This window comes from Dromiciops gliroides, chromosome 6 (genome assembly GCF_019393635.1).
Source record: "Dromiciops gliroides isolate mDroGli1 chromosome 6, mDroGli1.pri, whole genome shotgun sequence".
Lineage (NCBI taxonomy): Eukaryota > Metazoa > Chordata > Mammalia > Microbiotheria > Microbiotheriidae > Dromiciops > Dromiciops gliroides.
The window spans coordinates 252,665,297-252,686,167 of NC_057866.1; the positions used below are offsets into that span (position 1 = coordinate 252,665,297).

Here is a 20,871-nt window from a genome sequence, read left to right on the forward strand (position 1 = left end):
TTTCTTCCTAAGAATGTATCTGTCAAATGTCTCTTTATTATTGAATGTCCATCTTTTTCCATTTATTGTCAATTGAGCTCCATTGCTCTTCAGAACACATTATGTCAGACCCTACTGCATTTTATGGTGGGTACAAAACAGACTTATTTACATTTCCTTTCTTTGTATTTGAAAGTTGTTCTCCTAATCACTTGAAGAACTTGTTTCTGAATTGGATTGTTAAATTTAACCACTCTGTGCCTTGGGGTTTGTGGACTTTTTCCCCCTAGAGGTAATCTATGGATTTTTTCAATTGTTTTTTCATTTTCTGTTTTCAGAAGTTATAGGAAGTTTTCTTATTTTATTTCTTGTATTGTGATCTTCAGATTTTTTTGTCCTGTCATGTTTTTCCTGGAGAACTATGGCTCTTAGGTTGTCTTTAGATATCCTGTCTTCAAGATTAGTATGTTTTACTTGGATAGTGAATGTATATAAAATGTTGGGGGGTTTTTTTGGCTTCTCTTCCTCTATATTGGTCTGCATTTTGGTGTATTTGTATTCCCAATCCATTTACCTCTCTTGTATTTCTTTGTTAAGACTTGCCATTGCAAATTCATTTTTTTCCTCTTCCATCCATTATTTTTACTGTGCAGATCATAAATTCTGCTCTCACAATTCTCATTTCTCTTGAAAACCACCCAGAAACAGCATGTTTTAGTTCCATCTTCTCCTTACATGCCACAGGATCCTCTGTCTCATCAAGTGTTATTTCATTTTACTTATTTTTACAGTATTTACTCAAAGATGCCTGAATTCATTTGCTAAATCTAGAGGCCATATTTTCTTCTGTTGTTAATGTCTTCCCTAAGGACTTATCTATTTATATTCAAGGCCTTTTGATTTTCTTCTTCCCGAGCTTTTTTTTTTTTTTTTTTGGTAATTTCAGTCTTTCCCCCTTTATTTCTCCCTATTGATCACTTTGTAACTCCCTCCTCTCTAGTGGTGGTTTCCTTGGGGCCTGGATCTCAAAACATCACAGCCTCCTCCCATTCTGGGTATTCATGGTCCACCAACCTAGGTCTCTGTCTCAAGTGACTTTTGCTGGGACAGAACTTTTTTTTTTTGCCGGGTCGGGGGTAGGGCAGAACTTTTGGTGGGACCTGGATTCTGCACATTTTCCCTCAGGCTTACTAAAGTTCTACACAGTTCCCCCTATACATGGTACACTGTCTTGGTATTCTGTCCCATTTCCTCTGTTCCTCAGTCATCTGCTCTTGCAGTAGTTCAAAGAGTTTCCATTGGTGTTATGGGCTTGATTCCTATGGTTTGGGTTTCTAAAGTTCTGGGATGAGAAAGGGTCAGTGTGGAGTTGATCTCTATATCAAGTTCAGAAATTTGTCCCTCCTCTTTTTGTCCCCTCTGTTGCAGAAATCTGTTGTAGCCCAGAATGCTGTTACTGCAGTGCAGTGCTGATATCTGTGCCAGCTTGAGCAAAATTATAAGGGACAATATGAGGATGCATTGTTTACATGCTAATGGAGGAGGGGAGAAACAAATGTGTACTCAAGGTCCTATTGTTTCAAGGTTTATAGGGAAAATTAACAAAATAGGCAAAGGGCCTAAAGGGTGGTTTGGATCTGTTGTTTGTTTATTTGTTTGTTTGTGGGGCAAAGAGGGTTGTGACTCGCCCAGGGTCACACAGCTAGTAGTGTCAAGTGTCTGAGACTGCATTTGAACACAGGTCCTCCTGAATCAAGGGCCAGTGCTTTATCCACTGTACCACCTAGTTGCCCCCTTGGGTCAGTTTTGATGATTTTAGGAGAAACAGAAAATGGGAGGAACAAGAGACTGTACTAGGGGAAAAAGAAGAGGAAAGGTTGGGAACTCACAATCTTCATAATTCACTATCTTTGTATTAGATGAAGAATATAAAAATATGAAGGGAGGGATGGGGAAATAGACATCCCTGATTTTCACCTGAAACAGACAAAAGGTGGTAAACACATTTTTTAATTTTTGGCTCTTTGTTGTATTTTTTTTCTTTGACCTGGAAGTTCTGGATTTTGAAAATGACATTCCAGGGATTGTAATTTGGGGTCTTCTTGTAGAAGGTGAATGGTAGACTGTTTTCTTTGCATCCTGGTTCTAAGAAATATGAACAATTTTAATTTTTGAATTAAAAAATGGTGGCTGCACTTTTTTTAAATTGTGTATTATTTTCCAGTCATTCAATGATTCTTTGATTATGCCTCCTTAACTTGTTTTTCAGGTCGATTGTTTTTGATGTTATATTTGTTATATTTTCTTCTGTTTATCCCCCCAAAAAACTTTGGTTTCATTTGAATTTTTCTTTTTTCATGGAATTGTTTTTTTTTGGGGGGGGGCCCATTCTAATTTTTAGGAAATTGAATTCCTTTAGTAAGATTTGTCATTGCCTATTCTAAGTTATTAATTGACTTCACTAAGGTATTCCATGTTTTTATGTCTTGTTTAATTTCTTCCAGGTGTTCTTATAGTTCTTGTGGCCAGGCTTCCTTTTCTCAAAGGCTCAACTTTGACTGATTATAGATTTACTCTTCTGGTCTTACCTCTTGGTCATCTTGAGTACTTGTAATCCATATTGGAACTTAACATCTCAGTTCAATTTCCAAAATCCTCAATCTTGTGATTTCTACACAACCAGTACAGGATTTAACTAAGCAGGTTCTAAGGGCGATAGTGACATGGGTAAACATTTTTCCTCAACAAGATTAGATCCAAATTTAAGATGGTATTTAAGTCCAAGGTATATATGTATTATAAAGAATTAATTGTTATTTGAGGTTTTTATGACCCCATCTTTTGGCTAGAATTAAAAAAAAAAAACCTTGGCATGCGCACTGGCCTCTGGGGCTCCGCAAATGGCACAGTGCTCCATCCACTGGTTGTAGCCATCGCCATGGCGCTGACAACTAACATCCATCACCACTCACCAATTCCTACATGGACTTGGCAAAATTATAATGACTGGAAGTCTAGTGAGGGCAGTCATGTGACTGTCAGAGCAGCCAGCCAATTGGCTGGGGTCTGTGTGTGGTCAGCCTGGGGTCTGCTGGGAAGAAGGGAGTTTTGTTTGCCATTCTAGCTTGAAGCTGGAAGGCGACAGGATGCTGCTGTGTGTTCTCAGCTGATTCCTGGGCGGCGTGTTGTTCAGGTTGTATAATTTCTCTTTCCCTATTTTGTTTCCTTTCCCTTAATCCTACTGATCCTGTTTGTGTTTTTTTTTTTTTAAGTTTGTTCTTGTTAAATAAATCTTGCTCTGTTTTGAAGGAAGCTGTCTGTCTCCTTCCTTGCCCCAATATTGTGGTGAGCCACTTAGCTAACACTCCCCAATTAAAAATTGGTCCCCACAGTTTATATATATATATATATATATATATATATATATATATATATATATATATATATGTATCCATCCATGTATTCATTTACTCATTCATTCATTCACTGTGTTTGACATTTTCTCATGTTTATTCACATATTCAACCTCAGTTTTTTGAATTGAAGGCATATACTTGGGGACAGGTTCCATGCCTATGCTCTTGGAGGGTGCTGTACTCTTGATCTTGAATTTAGGGGCTTACCAGGTCCCTTTCTGCAGAAATTTTTTGGTTTTATTTCATTCTGTGATTTAGGCCAAAGTTGCCTGGGTGGTGGGTTGTATATGGAAGGCCTGGTTGTGGATAGGTGTGAGTTGCCTACAGGTTGCTCTTGACCTGTCTTTGGCCTTGGATAGGGGTCCCTGTGGTAGTTCTGGGCAATGGCCTTTTTCCTTCAAAGAACAGGGCCTTTTTGGATGTTAAAATTGTTTTTACATGTAATTGGGGAAAATATAATTCTAAATTAAAAAAAAGACAATTAAAAAAAAAAAGAATGGGACCTTTGGGTTGTCTATGCTTAACATTACTCTAGCCACATCTTCTGTGGTATCACACTGTTTCATATTTAGTTATCCACCTCCAATATCTTATCTCTGTTATGTACGTCCATAGGATTCTGGCAGTCTTTTTTCCCATTCCTGGCCTGAAGGGAGGAGTTTGTAGTTGACTTTTCTTGCTTTTTAATCATTGTTCCTTCTGGCTCACTTTAAGAACATGACTGGGGTGTTCATGGGGGTCTGGGCTCCTCTGGGTCCTAACATGCCACCATCTTTGCACAATTCCTATGCTATATTATTTTAATAGTGGTTTGAGAGCTTGTACCCTTGAAACTTACATTTCTAGATAGCATTTGAAATTAACTATTAAGCCTGTCTTAATTGCCAAGCTACAATACAAGCCTTCATATAATCTATTTATTTAAAAAAAAAACAAAGCTTTTTGAAAATCTCGTGTTCCTGAAGTATAAAAAAATGAAGGAAAAAGGTTGCAGTCAAGCAATTTTATTATTTTCATAATTTGTAGTGAAAAGTTCTCCAACATCAGAGGGAAATGATGCAAACTATGCAAAGCTTATATACCCAATGTTCTTCTCATTTTCACTGCACTATGTATGTATTTTGGATGGACTTAACTAAATGAATCTTCTCATTTTATTGGCAACTGCAGTGAAAAACAACCTACTTTAACATCTGAAAGTGTAAATTTTTACTAGTACAGGAAGGTAATAGACATAAAATAAATTAAAAGCATTTTAAAAGTTTCTTTTCATTTACAAATATATATAGAATTGCAGCAAACTGTACAAGCACAAAATTCTCAATTCAAACATTTACAAGAACTTGGTTGTTTTTGTTGTAATTGTTTTGGTTTATAGGAGATGATGTAGTATAATTTCCATCAACTACATTAAAATAAAATATCCAGGAAACATAAAGAGATGTCTGCTTATTCCATGCTTTCTCACTGATCAATAGTAGATACAATTTAAGGCATTTTCCTAGATCAGGATATTCTTTAAATCAAGCCTTGGCTCAGGAAGAAACTAATGTCCAGGCATTAGTTACTCTTTGTTAGAGAGGAGACTACGTCACTCATTAACAAATCACCAGAATATGGAAAAGGAAAGCACATAGACTACATAAATGAATAATATGGCTATTCACAACATGTTATATTGATACATAGGTCTTCTATATGACAATTGCCCATGAGATTAATACATGATCAACAATAGACACCTTTATTCAGAAATACTATAAAGGAAAAATAAAGTTTAAGGATAAATGTCACTTATACCTAGTTAACTAGAAATAAATTTCTTGGGTTATTGTAGTCCATATTGGAATCTAAAATCCCAGATCAATTTCTGAAATCCTGGATCCTGTGACATCTACACTTCTAATACAAGTTTAGACAAAGCAGGTTCTAAGAGTGTTAGTGACTTCAGAAGCCATTTTTATTCAACAAGATTAGATCCAGATTTAAGATGGTAGCAAAAGAAGTCCCTGTAGGAGGTGATGCCCTGGTTCTTTGGCAATAATCTCTGGGAGGCCATACTAGAAAGTATGCTCTGGAAAGACTTGGTGTCAGTTACAGGACCTCAGTTCAAATCCTAGCTCTTCCACTAACCACCTGAGTTATCTTGGGCATTTGTCTTAGCATCCCTGGTACTTGGTTTCTTCATCTTGAACCTTACATTTCTATTAAAATGAGGGCATTAAACTGGTTGGTCTCTGAAGTACTTTTGAACTCTATGCTCCTATGAAATAGACCTATAAGAGAGATATGGTTGATATGGAGCTAATTTCAGTAATAATCACAACTCCTCCCCTAATGATCATACTTGAAGATTTTGAGAGCCCTTTCCTCACACTAACCCTGTGAGGCAAAGAACATCACAAAGAATATCAGAATCCCAATCCATCACTTGGTACCTTGTTGTGTGTGAGATGAGACTCTCTTGTGATACTCCCAGGTTTGGCCCTTTTGGTAGACTCCTGACCAAGTCCCCTTTGTCAGTTCTTCAGCACTCCAAAGGAAAAGCCTGTGATTTCTCTGCAGTGTGTGTTGCTCAGGAAGACTACATCACAACTGCCCTGGGTCTTAATTATGTTTAAACATCTGATCTGTTTAAAAAGGAATATTGGCTGGATTCAGGGAGGGGGGACACATTGCTCTTAAGAACACATTTCTTTCATTCTACTTCCTGCTCACCCATGGGAATTGCTGCCTTCCAAAAGGCCCCATCATGGCTTTCATACATCTTTCATCTTGTAGAGATAAAAATGATGAGGACATTTATAAACTACCATTGGTCAAATCCTGTTACAATGAATTCCAAAAGACTGTCAAAATTCTTTTCACTCTTTGGGAAACTGGTCATATTATATGCTGATTAAAATAAATGCTCTATCATCTGGGACAGATTGTTTTACATAGTTGGGGATTTATTTAGATTTTAGGGGCTGTTTGGTAACTGGATTTGACTTGTCATAAGAAAAGAAAGTACAAGTCATTTTTCTAGCCATAAAACAATTCCTTTTATATGTCCATTCCCATAAAAGCTTAGGGATAGTTAGATTCCCAAATAAGACTTCAGACCTGTAAAGATTCCAATATTTGCTCTGTATTTCCCACCCCAAGCTAGAAAAGCAAGAACTTGCACTGACCCATTTCTATAGCAGCTGAACCTGGAGTACTTTGGTCAAACCTAGTCAATGTCAATTATCTCTAATATTGCTTTCTTGGATTCACTTTGATAGAGTGGTCACTAATAACATTTCTAGCATACACTGTTGCTTTTGCCTTGAAATTTGAGATGATGTTTCTTTAAAATTGGCTCTCCCTTCATCTCTTGTAAGATAAAATTGATGTTGTCAGAAAAAAATGAATTCCTCTATAAATAAATAAATACTCCTAGGTACTTAATTACCAAGAACCATTTTGAAACTCTTATGACATTTATATAGGGAGGGAACATAAGCATATTGGCCTTCATACACTCCACGCAACCTCTTTACAGGAACCTACAGTGAGGAGTTCCTAGTTACTCACAATGCTATGTGAACCAGGGCAGTACACCATACTCTTAAAACATTCCAAAGCACAGGAGAGATCAGCATATAGTTTATCAATATGGGTATTTGGAACTAAACCAACTCATGTAATACATATGAAATAATTGGAATTATAGACTATAAGAGCTAGAAGAGCTTTCAAGATTATTTGGCTTATCTTATACCCCCTCATTTTAGAAATGAAGAAAGAGATAAAATGATTTGCCAATGTTAAATCGGTAGGTTAGTGCCTGGAACATAGCAGATGTTCATTTAAATTACTGAATGTATGAGTGAATGGATAAACTTGGATCATTAAAGGCTGAGATGGTACTAGACCCCAAGTTCCTTTAGTCCAGTGCATTTTCTACTATATGTTGCTACTTCTCATAGGTATATTTTCTCTAATTAGCCCACATAACTAAATGAAAAAGCATTTATTAAGCACCTACTTTGTTCCAGGCATTGCCCCAGACACTGGGACTATACATTAAAAAATGAGACAGTCTAGGAGTTTATATTCTAATAGTGGGAAACAATATAAAGGAATGGTGCTCACTGAAGGGAGCATTTCTTCCTAGGGACTCACAGGAATAGTGAACAGTGCAATTCAGCAGTTCATTGCCTTGCCCTTTACAGAAGCAATGATAGGTAGCATATATTTGACTACTCTTCCTATAGTAAGAGGTGGAAAGTATCTTGGGGGTAGGTATGCAGGGTGGTAGAGATGACCAGATGTGCCAAGATGTGTGGGGTGGATGCATGTGAAACATGATCTGAGACCCTTTGGAAGGACTACATGATAGAGTCATGTGGTTGCCCACTAGATGTATTCCTTTGGTACATTTTGTATCTACTTATTTACTGGCCAATCAGTAGATGTCAGTGCCTAGCACATAGTAGCCACTTAATAAATCCTTGTTTCCTTCTTTCCAATCAAGCCCATCCTCAAGGAAGAATTCCAGAATGAATCATTTACAGATGTCAAAGCCTATGCCCTTTATGCAGTATAAATAAAAAAAAATACAATTGATGGCTAAATCTTAAGCCAATGAAAAGTGCTTTTAACCAACGAACATACATAGAATGGTGTGAAGGGCTGGGGACACAAACTTAGCATTCTCTGCCCCAGACAAGTTGACTGTTGCCTAAAGGTGACATCCCTGTGATGGTGCCAAATGGATGGCTCCTGATTGGCTGAGAGACCACTGAATCAATAACTTATGAGGGAATTGGAGATGGCTGAGATAAGAGAAAAGGCAAGAACTATTGAATGACTCAATGGGAGTCTCTGGAGTCATGGGCATGTAGGGAAAATTCCCTCTCCCATATGTCCCTTGATATCTCCCCACATCCCTAGGGATTGTTAAGCATAGCTCTCCAGTGAGATTATCCTCTTCTTGGATGATTTGAGATTTTATCTTGCTTCGGAGTTGAAAAGCTTATTTACTCTCATATATTCTACCCTCACCCATGCGACTCTTCCAATTTCCGTTTTATGGCTTGCTTGAATAAATGTTTGCTCAATATCTGTGATTATCTTTTGTGTACTGTGTTTAGTGAGAGGGATGTAAGTTGGTCCAGAGCAGGCTGTTACCCTCCCCTTTGGAGTGCCCAGGAAAAATGGTTTTTATCCTAAACCCCTAAAAAGAAAGCATCATGCCACTCAACTGAAAATATTTAGTAGGTAGACTTAATTCTAGCCCAATATACCCCTTTGAGTTAATGTAAGGAGAATGGAAGGGTGAGTACACAGCTATGGCCTGCCTCCTTTTCTGCCCAAAAGCAGAAATCACAGTCTCCTTGAAGATGTGGGGAACAGAATTTTAGAACTTGGTTATTTAAAGATATTCTTGCAACAAAGGCCATATGAGGTAACTGTGGCTCAGGTTAAACCATTTCACCCTGCCTTCAAGGAGTTTATATTCTCAAAGGAATGGTGGCAAAGGAAGAGCCTTTTTTCTTAGGCACTTACAGGAACTGCAAGTGCAGCCATTAGCCAGCTCACTTCCACACTCTTTCTGGTATGTTAGTATTGATTTGATTATTGTTTACAGAGCAAAAGGTAAGAAGTATAGAGGTGGGGTGAGGTGGGCTAATTATAGCATGGCAGAGAGCCAACAGCAAGATGACCCTGAAGGACATCCCTATGATGAATAGGATAAGCCCTGTCCTGTCCTGGATGGGATATGATATGAGGTCTGGGCATGGCTAATTTTTTTTTCACTCACTTAGGACCAAACAGAACAGGTTATCCCAAGAGCCTAGTGCTTAACCCGGGTGGCCCAATAGAGAGGAATCCTTGGAGGTCCACGCGGAAAGGTCACTGGTCCTAATGGGGAAAAGAAGAGTGTACAGTGGCAGTGTAGGTGGCAGGCATTTAGACCGAATAAAAGCTCTGTGAGATGTTTCAGCATCAGTGATGTATGGAGAGAAGCACACAATAAATAGTGTTTTAAAGAGCAGTTGTTCTGAATGTTACATACTTTATTGATGGGATTTCTCTAGGGGAGATTGCAGTAAAGGGGTCTCAGGATGTAGTGAGATCTGCAAGTAGCCAAAGAATGGTCTTGAGAAGATGATTAAAATTTAAAGTTGTCATTCAGAGACACCTTCAAGATTCTAGCTTCCTTTTACTCTTTAACTTCTGTTTTGTTTTGTTTTGCAGGGCAATGAGGGTTAAGTGACTTGCCCAGGGTCACACAGCTAGTAAGTGTCAAGTGTCTGAGGCTGGATTTGAACTCAGGTCCTCCTGAATCCAAGGCCAGTGCTTTATCCACTGCGCCACCTAGCTGCCTACTCTTTAACTTCTAACGGTGAATTTGCAGGAGCCAGGGGGAGATCATTGACAACTAAAAGGATATGGATTCAAAAGGAATTTGAGGATTCAATTTAAAAGAACAAATGAACTTTAAAAAGCAGGAAAAAGGAAGGAATGACATGTGGGATTTTTAAATGGAGTTGTTGATTTCCTTTTCTGGAGTGCAATGAAATGCTCTCAATGATTTGTTCACTTAATTAGATAATTTGGTCACTGGCTTTCTACAAAATAGTAATTTACCCTTTACTTTTTGCAAAACTTTTACCAACAATGGGATAATAGTTGCCAGTGTATGAGAGGGAACAACTGTATGTGGTTGAGTTGATGGAACATGTTAAATAAGCATTCCTTCACAGGCTCAGGAACACAGCTCACATAAGAACACATGTATATGCAATCAGACACACATTCCACCCACTTATTCATATGGTGGCCTTGGCATAAAATGGATTCCCAAAGGCTTTTAGGGTAAGTCAAAATCAATTGGAATAATAAGCACTTGCTGAATTGTCCCCAAACCTCTGTAAGGCAGGAAGCCCGGTTCAACATGCAAAACTGCTGTCCATTGCCTTTGGCCATCAGAGGAGTGGAGATAAATGAACTGCAAGCTATGACATTTTGTGAACTGCTTTCAAATTACCTTTACAAAAGTAAGGTGACATCCTCCTAACACTTAAAATCAGAATTTTTGTTTTGCAATTTATGATAGAGATATAGATTCACAATAGGAATATTTTTACTTTCAGTCACATTCAGAGACAATCTTAGTTCCAGTTCTCTAGTTGGAAATCTTCAGTTTCTTCTCTCTCTCTCTCTCTCTCTCTCTCTCCCTCTCTCTCTCTCTCTCCCTCTCCCTCTCCCTCTCCCTCTCCCTCTCCCTCTCCCTCTCCCTCTCCCTCTCCCTCTCCCTCTCCCTCTCTCTCTCTCTCTCTCTCTCTCTCTCTCTCTCTCTCTCTCTCTCTCTCTCTCTCTCTCTCTCGTTTATAAAAAAATCTTTTGGAATGAAATGCATTGGCAGTGCAAAAAAAAGTCCATTAAAAACAATTAATTGAGTTAAGCATTCAGAAAATCCCTTGCAAGAGGTTATCTACAAGCACAAGACTCCACTGTCATGTTAGGATATACTTTTAGCACCACGTTCTTATTTTCATCAAAGAATAAGATACTGAGGGAAGCCATCTTTTCTGGCACACAGCAGGGCTCAGGAATCCCTGGGATGACACCCACAGCTCTCACTATGCTCTGGATGGTCGCATGATTGGATGGCTTCAGAGACTGGAAAGAAAAATGGGGGGAAAACATAGACACAGGTTAGGTAGAATCCCATTATAATATATTATAATAACAATAATAACAATATTATAATATAATACTGTTAGCCAGAAGAGTGATCAAATAAACCCACTATTAGGAGAAAGAGGCAAGCTGGGAGATATTAGGCATCTAATCATCAGATTTCCAGTACATGTCATCATACTTCCAGGCTAATCTCTTATACCTCCTCCACTTATGTCTATAATATAGTTCATAATGATGATCCTCAGACAATATGATCAAAGAAACATCAAGTTATGTTTTATGTACTATACTCACTAAAGTAGGAAACTGGTCTAATGCTTTTTAGGAGAGTGATTGTTAATTTTAAAAGAAGTACTGAATCAAAAAGAGTTTATACTTATGGTTAAAGGGATCAGAAAAAACACAGGCCCCAAATCCCTCAGATCTGGATCCACAACCCCTTTGGCATTCACACTACAATGCCACTGCTCTGAGTCAGTCTCTATCCATTCTCATATATGCCTCTTTGTCCAACTCTACCCACTCCTTCCCCCATGCCCTTTGGGATTCCTAATTCACCATTCCTATTTCACCACCCTTCATTCTTGAATCCTTCTTCTCCTTCTCCTGTCTACTTGTACTCATAGAGATCTAGCTTTCCCTAGAAATTCTCCCTTCATCGCTGGCCATATTTCAATGCAATGGTTGTATCTTTGCTCATACTCCCCATCATCATGATCATGGAGTGGGGGGTTGCAATACTCAGTATTCCTCACTGCCACTTCCAAACTTTTCCTTTGCTACCATTACTTTTTACCATCTCTTTGCTGTTAGCCTGTTCTTAGGCCATTACCCCTGCACTGACTTCACTCTTCTCCTTTTCTAATCTGAATCCTATAGTTAACTACTTCAAATCCACACTGTCCTCCACCCTAGGGTCCCTTGCTGTGTCCAGCCCTGCGTCCATTGGTGTCATGTTCATATGTTGATGAATGGAGCTGGACAAAGTCATGCAACCCAAGTAACTGGGTACACAGCAAACTATGTCATTTAACCTCAGTCATTTTACTCCTCCATATTTAATTCCCTATCCCGCTTCTCACAGAAATTACTCTAAGCCTTCTCTTCTGTCTTCACATATCTCATACCTGCTGAGTTGAGGATCTCGCCTCTTACTATACTGAGAAAATTGAGGTCATTCACCATGAGCTTACTATTCTTTCTTTCCTTTCATCTCAAACCTTTTTTTTTTTTTTTTTTTAGTGAAGCAATTGGGGTTACGTGACTTGCCCAGGGTCACACAGCTAGTAAGTGTTAAGTGTCTGAGGCCGGATTTGAACTCAGGTACTCCTGAATCCAGGGCCGGTGCTCTATCCACTGCGCCATCTAGCTGCCCCTCAAACCTTTTTTTTTATATTCCCTCTCCCTCCTCCTATCTTATCGTTTTCTGATGGGGACAGCTAAGTGGTGCAGTGGATAAAGCACCAGCCCTGGATTCAGGAGTACCTGAGTTCAAATCTGGCCTCAGACACTCAACACTTACTAGCTGTGTGACGCTGGGCAAGCCACTTGACCCTCATTGTCCCACAAAAAAAACCAACTCACCTAGAAATCATTCTCTGATGAAGAGATGATGACCCTTCTTGCCAAGGCCATTCCATCAACATATGCCCTTGATCCAATCCTCTCTCTTTTTATTGATTAGATTGCTCTCCCAACCACCCCTCTCTTCTCTCTAATCTCCAGTCTCTCCCTATCCACTGGTTCCTTCTCTTCAGCCTTTGGTGAGTCAGTCAACAAATATTTGTTAAGCACTTCTTATGTGCCATGTACTGTTGTAGGCATGATGGATTCAAAGAAAGGCAAAAACTCAGATCCTGATGTCAAAGAGCTCCTATTCTAGCAGGGACAATAATGTGTCAACCATTTGTAGGAACATCAATTCAGTGTAAATGAAGGTAATCTCAGAGAGAAGGCACACACAGCAGTGGCACCTTTCCTGATCCCCACCCACCCATAACTGCTAGTGACCTTTCTCACTAACTTCCTTCCCTGTATTTCACTTTTATATTTATTTTGAATTTCTTCTGCATATATTTATTCTGTATGTACATACCGTCTTCCCCCAAAGGAATGTACACTCTTTGTGGCAGCAATTGTTTCATTTTTGTCTTTATTTCTCCAGTACATAATGTTATGTTTGGTACAGAGTATGTAGTTAATGAATGCTCGTTGATTATTGACACTATCCCAAGTTTCTGGGCTGTAAATTGGGATATACGTATATATGTGCATCCATATGTACATAAATATAGATGCCATATATACATGAAGGGGTGTTTATGTGTATGCTGGGACAAAAACAATGGTAATGTCTCGGAGATTTGATCTAGCTTTGAGGGTCACCGCCCATTTCAAGGCAGAAGAAACTGAATGAAGTATTGAGTGGTCTGATTCTGAAGCCCAAGAACCTGCTTCTGCTCCTTACAAGCCATGTGGCCTCAGGTCTGTGACAACCTCCCTGAACCTCAGTTTCCTCGTCTGACAGAGGAGGAGGTTGGATTAAATAACTTCTGACGTCCCCACCAGTTCCAGGCCTCGGATACCTAGTCTATCTCGCCTTGAAAAGGCTGCTGAGTAGAGAAAACAATTCACCTGCGGGCCACTGGGTGCCACTGTTGCTCCGCAAGTTTAGATTTTTGAAAGGATGTTAATGTGGTTACCACCTCTCAGGAATAATCTAAGCAACAAAATAGAAGGTTATCACATGAATCCCCAAAGTTTGACCAAAGAAACTTGGGTAAAGCTATTTTTCTGGGAAAGAGCCTAACGGGCCTATTATTGCTCGTGTGGAACAACATGTGGTTTTGTTTAAAATATCCCAGCCAAGCTAAGAGCAGAGCTCACATGGCCCAAGGGCTGGGAATCTAGAAGGGGGGGGTGGGGGGGAGTATTGTCAGAGTGATGAGTTGAGCATTCCCTCTTGTATAGTACATGTTTCATATTTTCAAATTGCTACTACTCATAACAGCTCTTTGAGGGGGCTGGCAAAACCTTTAAAAATTTGTTTATTTTCAATAAATTTAAAAGACAAAGCATTAGCAAACTTGCCCCAAGTCATACAGCAATCTGATGGTGGTAAAATTCTGGTTAAAAGTGTCTAAGATTCCTTTCCAGAGGCCTTCCCAAACAAATGGCTATTTTATTTCATTCTCATAAATTCCAGAGCGGGGAGATAGAGTGAGTTCTTAAAAAAGCCTAAGGACACTAACAAACAAAGAGAAAAGAAGTGGCATACCGTGTAAAAGACACGCACGAATGTGTTGGCTGTGCCCAATTTCCAGCATTCAATATCATCTGGCACAGCACCATGGGAATCTGGAGAAGTGTGTGTGCATCTATGCATATATGTTAGCTTTCTGATGTGATTCTTAAAGGGTGTGTAATGACAACACCACTATGTATTATATACACTTATACAGAATAGGTAAACACACATACAACTTCCTTCAGCTGTAAAAAAACACCTTCAATATGTACATATATTTGCAATTGTTTGTGTGTGTGTGTGTGTGTGTGTACATACTAAACTCTCATCATGATGATAAATTTCTTTACACAGAGGCAAAGGGATTCTTTAAAATGAGTCATCTGAATTTGCATACTCCACCACCCTCAAATTTACAAGTTTTCTTTTGAAGGCTTTGCATTTCAATATTGTAGGAGCTCCCCTAAGTTTCAGTCATTATGTAAGATGGAATTCATTTAATGGAATAAGAATATTATATTGATTTTTTTAAATGTGAACTATTTACTTAACAATAAGGTGAAAGCAATAATCATGATGTCACAGTTACTCAGTATAAAGCAAATTCAGGAAATCATAAGAGTTAACCCATAAACCAGATTCATCCTGTACCACTATTATATAGCATTTTCATGGGAAGAATAAGCACATGCTTATTGAAACCTAGCAGGAAAACACCTGAGTGAGGATGACCTGTGTTCTCAGAACCACTCACAACCCAGAAATACAGGCCTTATTGTCTTTCATGAACAATTGGCACCATACAAAGAACCTTCTGTGCTAACTATTCCCCTTCTAATGACTAGGATTGTATAAAATGGGGCCACTGGGAGAAATACAAGAAGAAAACCAACTTTGCCATCTTGCCTTGCTCTAAGGAAATAATTTGCATCGACAAAAATGATGAGTTCTGTGCATGTGACACAGGATAGATATGGAAAATATTCATGGGTGTTTCCTTAGACATTCTTGCTCTTTGGCTTCATTTCAAACTCGTAAATCATAGAGTCAGAAAATATTAGTTGTCTCTGGTGGGTTACTAGAATTTAAGCACAAGCCTTTGATTTGTATTAATCAGTCTTATCAGGATTCCCACAATGTATCTCAGGTATGTAATCCGTGCAAATGCATATTCAGTCTATTTTCTAGGGAGTTGGCTTTTTTTTTTCTTCTTCTTTTTCTTGTGGCTTCCCCTGGTCATGTCTGCAACTACCGGGAATAATTATGTCATGCACAAAAGAGCAGAGCAGCAATTTGCTGACTGGAGACATACTGCCCATCCATAAGTGTTGTCTCTTGTGACTGCACTACACATTGTTATGCTGAACCACACAAATATCTCTCGCATGTGCAAAACCAGGCTTGAGCCTTTAGCAAACACTGTTAGAAAATCCTTGCCTTCAAAGAGAGTAAGACATCACTTAAGCCTCCACATTGTCACCACCTTTGACTACTTCAGTAATTCACTACCTCCATCCCAGGGGTCAAAACAAAGAGGGCATCTATAGGACCCAAGCTGGGAAAAGAAAAAGTCTCCTAATCATTTTTTGTAACAAACTATGACTGAGATGTGAATCTGGTGTCTTTGTGCTTGCTATTTCTTTCCTTCCTTCCTTCCTTCCTTCCTTCCTTCCTTCCTTCCTTCCTTCCTTCCTTCCTTCCTTCCTTCCTTCCTTCCTTCCTTCCTTCCTTCCTTCCTTCCTTCCTTCCTTCCTTCCTTCCTTCCTCCCTCCCTCCCTCCCTCCCTTCTCTCTCTCTCTCTCTCTCTCTCTCTCTCTCTCTCTCTCGCTTGGTAGTATGGTGCAGTGAGCAGAGAGTCAGCCACAAAACCAACAGGACCTGCCTCTGAAATAGAAGGTCTGTGTGACCATGGGCAAGTCATAACCTCACAATTTTTTATGCAACTCTCTGAGAACAGAAGTTGCAAAGTTGTTGAGCTTCATTGGTAGTGGGAATTTCTTTATCGAGAAGTTCCTTATACCAATGAAATTGTAAGTTCAGATCTTACTCCTACAGAGCAATATATATGTATGTATGTATGTATGTATGTATGTATGTATGTATATACACATGCACACATATATGTATATGTTTCTATAACTGGGTCCTAGGGATAAGTCACTTGGTTAGCTATATGCCTTACTTGAAAGTGAAATTACACATTTTGCTCTTAACCAAGCTAGAAAGGCTACATTTGGTAGAAAACTCAGAAAAATCCAAATGATCTGCACTGGTCAGACTTGCACCTGCCAAGCTTACAATGTCCTTGCGAGATTTGCTGTTCAGTTGAATTTGATTACAGACGCATTAGCAGGGGAGAGTATGTCATCAGCTAAAAGCTTTCATTCCTGACCTGGGACACAGGGTTTGGCCTGGCCTCAATGCTTCATGGTATTCCAGTCCAGCACACATGGGTGTGATAGTTCTGAAACCATCTTAATTGAAAGCAGGGAAAGGGCAAAGCCTGGAATTTGGAAAAAAGCAGAACACAGCTGTTCTGAATTACAGAACAGGTTGTCAACTTTTGCAGATGAAGAGCTCAGCTATGTAAAACCTGAGTCTAACCCACTCAAGGGGCTGCGATGATGCATGCTTTGAGCAGCTTTTGTGTTGGGGTGCAAGTGGTCCCATATTGTACTGAATCAACACAGTTCCACAACTTATTGTGTTGGTCCAGGCAAAAGCTTTTATTTTTCCCTTTTCTCATACTATTCAGCAATATTTCAACATAAAACGTCCTGGCACTCTGCAAGAAATTTTAAGGGAGGATTTTGTATAGACAATAGCAATGCCATTTTATTAATTACTATTTGTAAGGAAGCTTTATAATGTTTCATTTTCCATCCTCCCAATTACAAATTCATTAACAAGAGGGAAAAAATAGAACTGTGAAGTTTCAGAAACAGAACAGAACGTTTTAAAGGTTAGGCTGATCACACACAAGGTGATGAGAGATTGAGAACTCAACCTAACAGCCAGACTTCCATCCTTCACTTTGGCAATGGAAAGCCAAAGGCTCCCAGATCTGATGCCTATCCAAGTTTTGACTAAAGTTATTCTGATTTCAATTGTTTCAGCTGATCCACTTTGTGTTTCTCTTCACCTCCAAAGAAACTATTGCACTTTAGTGGCATATCAGAATGGGCTTTAGGTGTGGCCTGTATTTTAGACTCTGTGATGGTTCCACCTTTAAGGTACAATGTAAATATAAGGAACTAGGATCATAGGTCCAAGAGCAGAGATGGACTTTAGAGGCCATTTGTCCAAGCCCAGGGAAGTGAAGTGACTAGTCTGGCATCTCTCAAATAATGCAACAGAGTTGGAATTCAAGGAAAGATCCTCAGATCAAGCAATCTTTCCATTAGACTTGCCTATTGTAAATATCTCTGCCCCCTCCTCCCATTTAAAAATTCCTTATTCCCCAGTTTATTTCTTCAGTCTTCTCCTACTTTCTATTCTCCTTAACCCCACACTGACCACAAATAGATTCTTCTCACACACATTTTCATCATTTTAATCTTTCTCTCATCCTCTTTTACTCTTCCCATCTTTGGTTCATGGCAATCCTAGTGGTAAGGAAGTGACTGTAGCAATAACAGGTCTTGGGGCAGCAAAAGCAGCCACGGGTTGCAGGAGCTGAGCCTAGGAGGAAGGAGCAAATCTGAATACCTAATGAAGAATTAAATAATGAATTGGCTGCTCCTCACCAGACAGCCAATAAATAAATAAATAAATAAATAAAAGAATCTTTTGGCTACAACCAGGAGAGAGAGAAAGAGAGGAGCTAGCACCTTGGATTGGGGCTCAGAGAAGATCCCTGAGGTTGTTGTCCATAAGGCTTCAAGAGAGAGATCATGACTAGCTTAGAGATTCTCAGAGTCAGACACATTAGGGATAAGGTGAGCCAGAACTCATCACGACTCTCTTCCAAAGATGCAAAGGCAGGCATAGGGTAAAATACAGATTAGTCACTTCACCTCAAAAAAGGAGGTTGTGATTTTTCTAATTGTATGCCTGATTTGAATATATTTTTTTAAATCACTATATTTTCTTAATGGAAATTTAATTTGCAAAGTCTTCATTAGAAATGCAGATGCATAGAGTGCTTATTTTCAGTTTATGAAATATGGAAGAAACTGGGGCCCTTTCCTGGGTAAACTATCTTTTTGGAAGGGCTAAATGCTAACTCTTTTCAGAAATTCCAAAAGAGAATAAAAGCTCGTGCAATTCCCTGGCGCTCAGACTGAAACAGAAAACAAATCCTTAAGGACAGGGTCCTGGAAATCAGCCTCATGCTGGAGGTGTGTATTAGATTTTATTTCCTAAATATCACAGAATTTGGAATATGTAAATACTATTTTAAAACCCTTAAGTCTGAACTTGTGATGCGGGGGGGGGGGCAAAGGAGATTTTTCAACTCTTGCCTTTTTTCCATTATCTAATAGGAAAATTTTTATTCATTTCAAAGTTTTGCATAGAAAATCTATTCCTGGTCTAAATTCCATTTATGGAGCCAACTTCTATTTTACAACTGAGATTAGAATTTTTAAAAGCTGAGGGTTGGAGTGTAGATACTGGTTTAACAGAAGGACTTACAGCACAATGATATTTTACTGACTAAATTTGTGGGGGGAAAGTCCATTGGAATTGTGCAAGTTGGGGGCAGGGAGAACAGCAGGAGTCTGTTAGAAATATATTTGTCAGGATATGATAAAGTGAAATTCATATTGATTTTGGAAAAGACAGACAAGCTCTGACAGGATAAGATGGATTTTGGAACAAGTTCATCTAATCATCTTACCCTATTTCTTTCTTGACTTTTTGATGGTTGGCAGGGACATAAAATTAAATGTTTATAGGTGATTTGGAGAGGCCAGTTTACCTGGCCCATGCCTAATTGTGACCCTTCTTGGAGCCAATTCTTTTGCAAGAGAGTATAAAAAAAAATATTCTGTATCAGGACATCGATCCAATTAACTGTCTGACCTTGCCTTTTTTCCAACCATTCCCTTAATACTTCCTTATAAATCATCCTTTGACTATATTTTACTTGCTCATTCTGGATAGATGCAAGTTCACATATTATTGACCAGCTTAAAACATACAGTGTTTGGATTCTACACAAAACATTTTCCATATATATATATATATATGCACATATGTATGTACATATGTATGTTCATATATATTTCCCTTATTCTTTAAATCAATCCTGACTTCATATTATTTGAATAGCCCTTAAAGAATAAACATTATTAACTCTTAAGCTCACTAATGTGGTAAATAAAAGTACAGGTGGACTTTGTACATAAAGGGAAAACCCAAGCCAAACACCATCAACAGGATGGATGAAAATAGAAGAAAAAGAGAGAGTACCCACCTTTGGCATGGGGAACTGGCATGCTCCTGAACAATAATATGCATCAAAGGACTTTGGGGAGATAATCCATTCACTCCACCCAATATCTGCAAAATCCACTTTGAGGTATCGCCTCGCACAGTTACGGGGTTCAATCCATTGTTTCCTCCTTGCCTTCTTCAAGGTCTGCTCATCAAATTGCAGGGTCTCACTTTTCTGGTGTGGGCCCTTTCTCTGCTTCTTTTTACTTTTACTCTTCTCAGCCGGCTGTATCTGGAGAGTCTTATAAGGCTTCCTCTTCTCCCAGCCACTATTCTCCTTATACTGATATTCTGTGCCTGGGAGTTCATTGTTCTGTAGGGGGAGCATAGGGCTGCTGATGGAGCGCTTCTTCCTCCGCTTTCTGGAAAGAGCCGTCCTCATGTGGTTGTTCAGCTTGGATAGGGCCCCAGTGGGAAAATTCCAATGTCCCTGGAGACTCGATACCACACTTTCTGATTCAGAAATGGAGGAATCATTGGCGTATACTAGGATATAAGGCTCAGAGTTGGTGGGCATTCCCTTTGAAAGGGAGTGCCCCTCAAAAGTGATCTTGATCCCTATGAAAAATTCACCATTTTCTTTTGCTTTGGTAAGGATTTGAGTGATGTCTTTGGATTGCCAGGTCAATATATCTCTATATAGTTTAGCTCCATTTACCAAAACATGGCCCAAGAACCGAGTTTGGTTCCCATCTGGTGTAAGACTCCAGGCAGACAGGGCAATCTGTTTTTGTTTCCTGTACTCATGATGAGAACAAACTCTGGGAGATATGCAGCTCGAACTAATGTTTATTAGTTCTCCAATGGAGAAGTGCAAGGTTGCAGACAAAATGCTTTCAGACTTGGTTAGGGAAGTCAGGTTAAAAATATGTAGTCCTTTGTTTTCCAGGGTCCCTAGGTGGGGGGAAAAAGAATGAGAGAAATTCAAAATGTCAGAAAAGAATTAAAGCAAGAACAAATTATTATTTCTACTCTCTGAGGGGACGTTATAAATGCATTGAGCTAATGTAATAGGGGAAAGAGCTGTGACTGCAAGTCACAGTAAACTATCAAAATAAGACATCTTGACAAAACAGTACTTTCCCATATCTCTTTGTCTCAGTTGGAGAG

General features: G+C 39.0%; 1 protein-coding gene across 1 annotated transcript in view; it reads right to left on the bottom strand.

Annotated features, from left to right (window-relative positions):
- Positions 1–10,726: 10,726 nt before the first annotated feature.
- Positions 10,727–20,871, bottom strand: part of BMP3 (bone morphogenetic protein 3) — a 35,684-nt gene continuing 25,539 nt past the window's right edge. Inside the window, exons 2-3 of the mRNA XM_043972772.1 lie at positions 19,742–20,655; positions 10,727–11,051 (exon numbers count right to left, since the gene is read on the bottom strand). Coding sequence (XP_043828707.1) covers positions 10,860–11,051; positions 19,742–20,655 — 1,106 coding nt within the window. The 3' untranslated portion in view covers positions 10,727–10,859. The remainder of the gene's footprint in view (positions 11,052–19,741; positions 20,656–20,871) is intronic.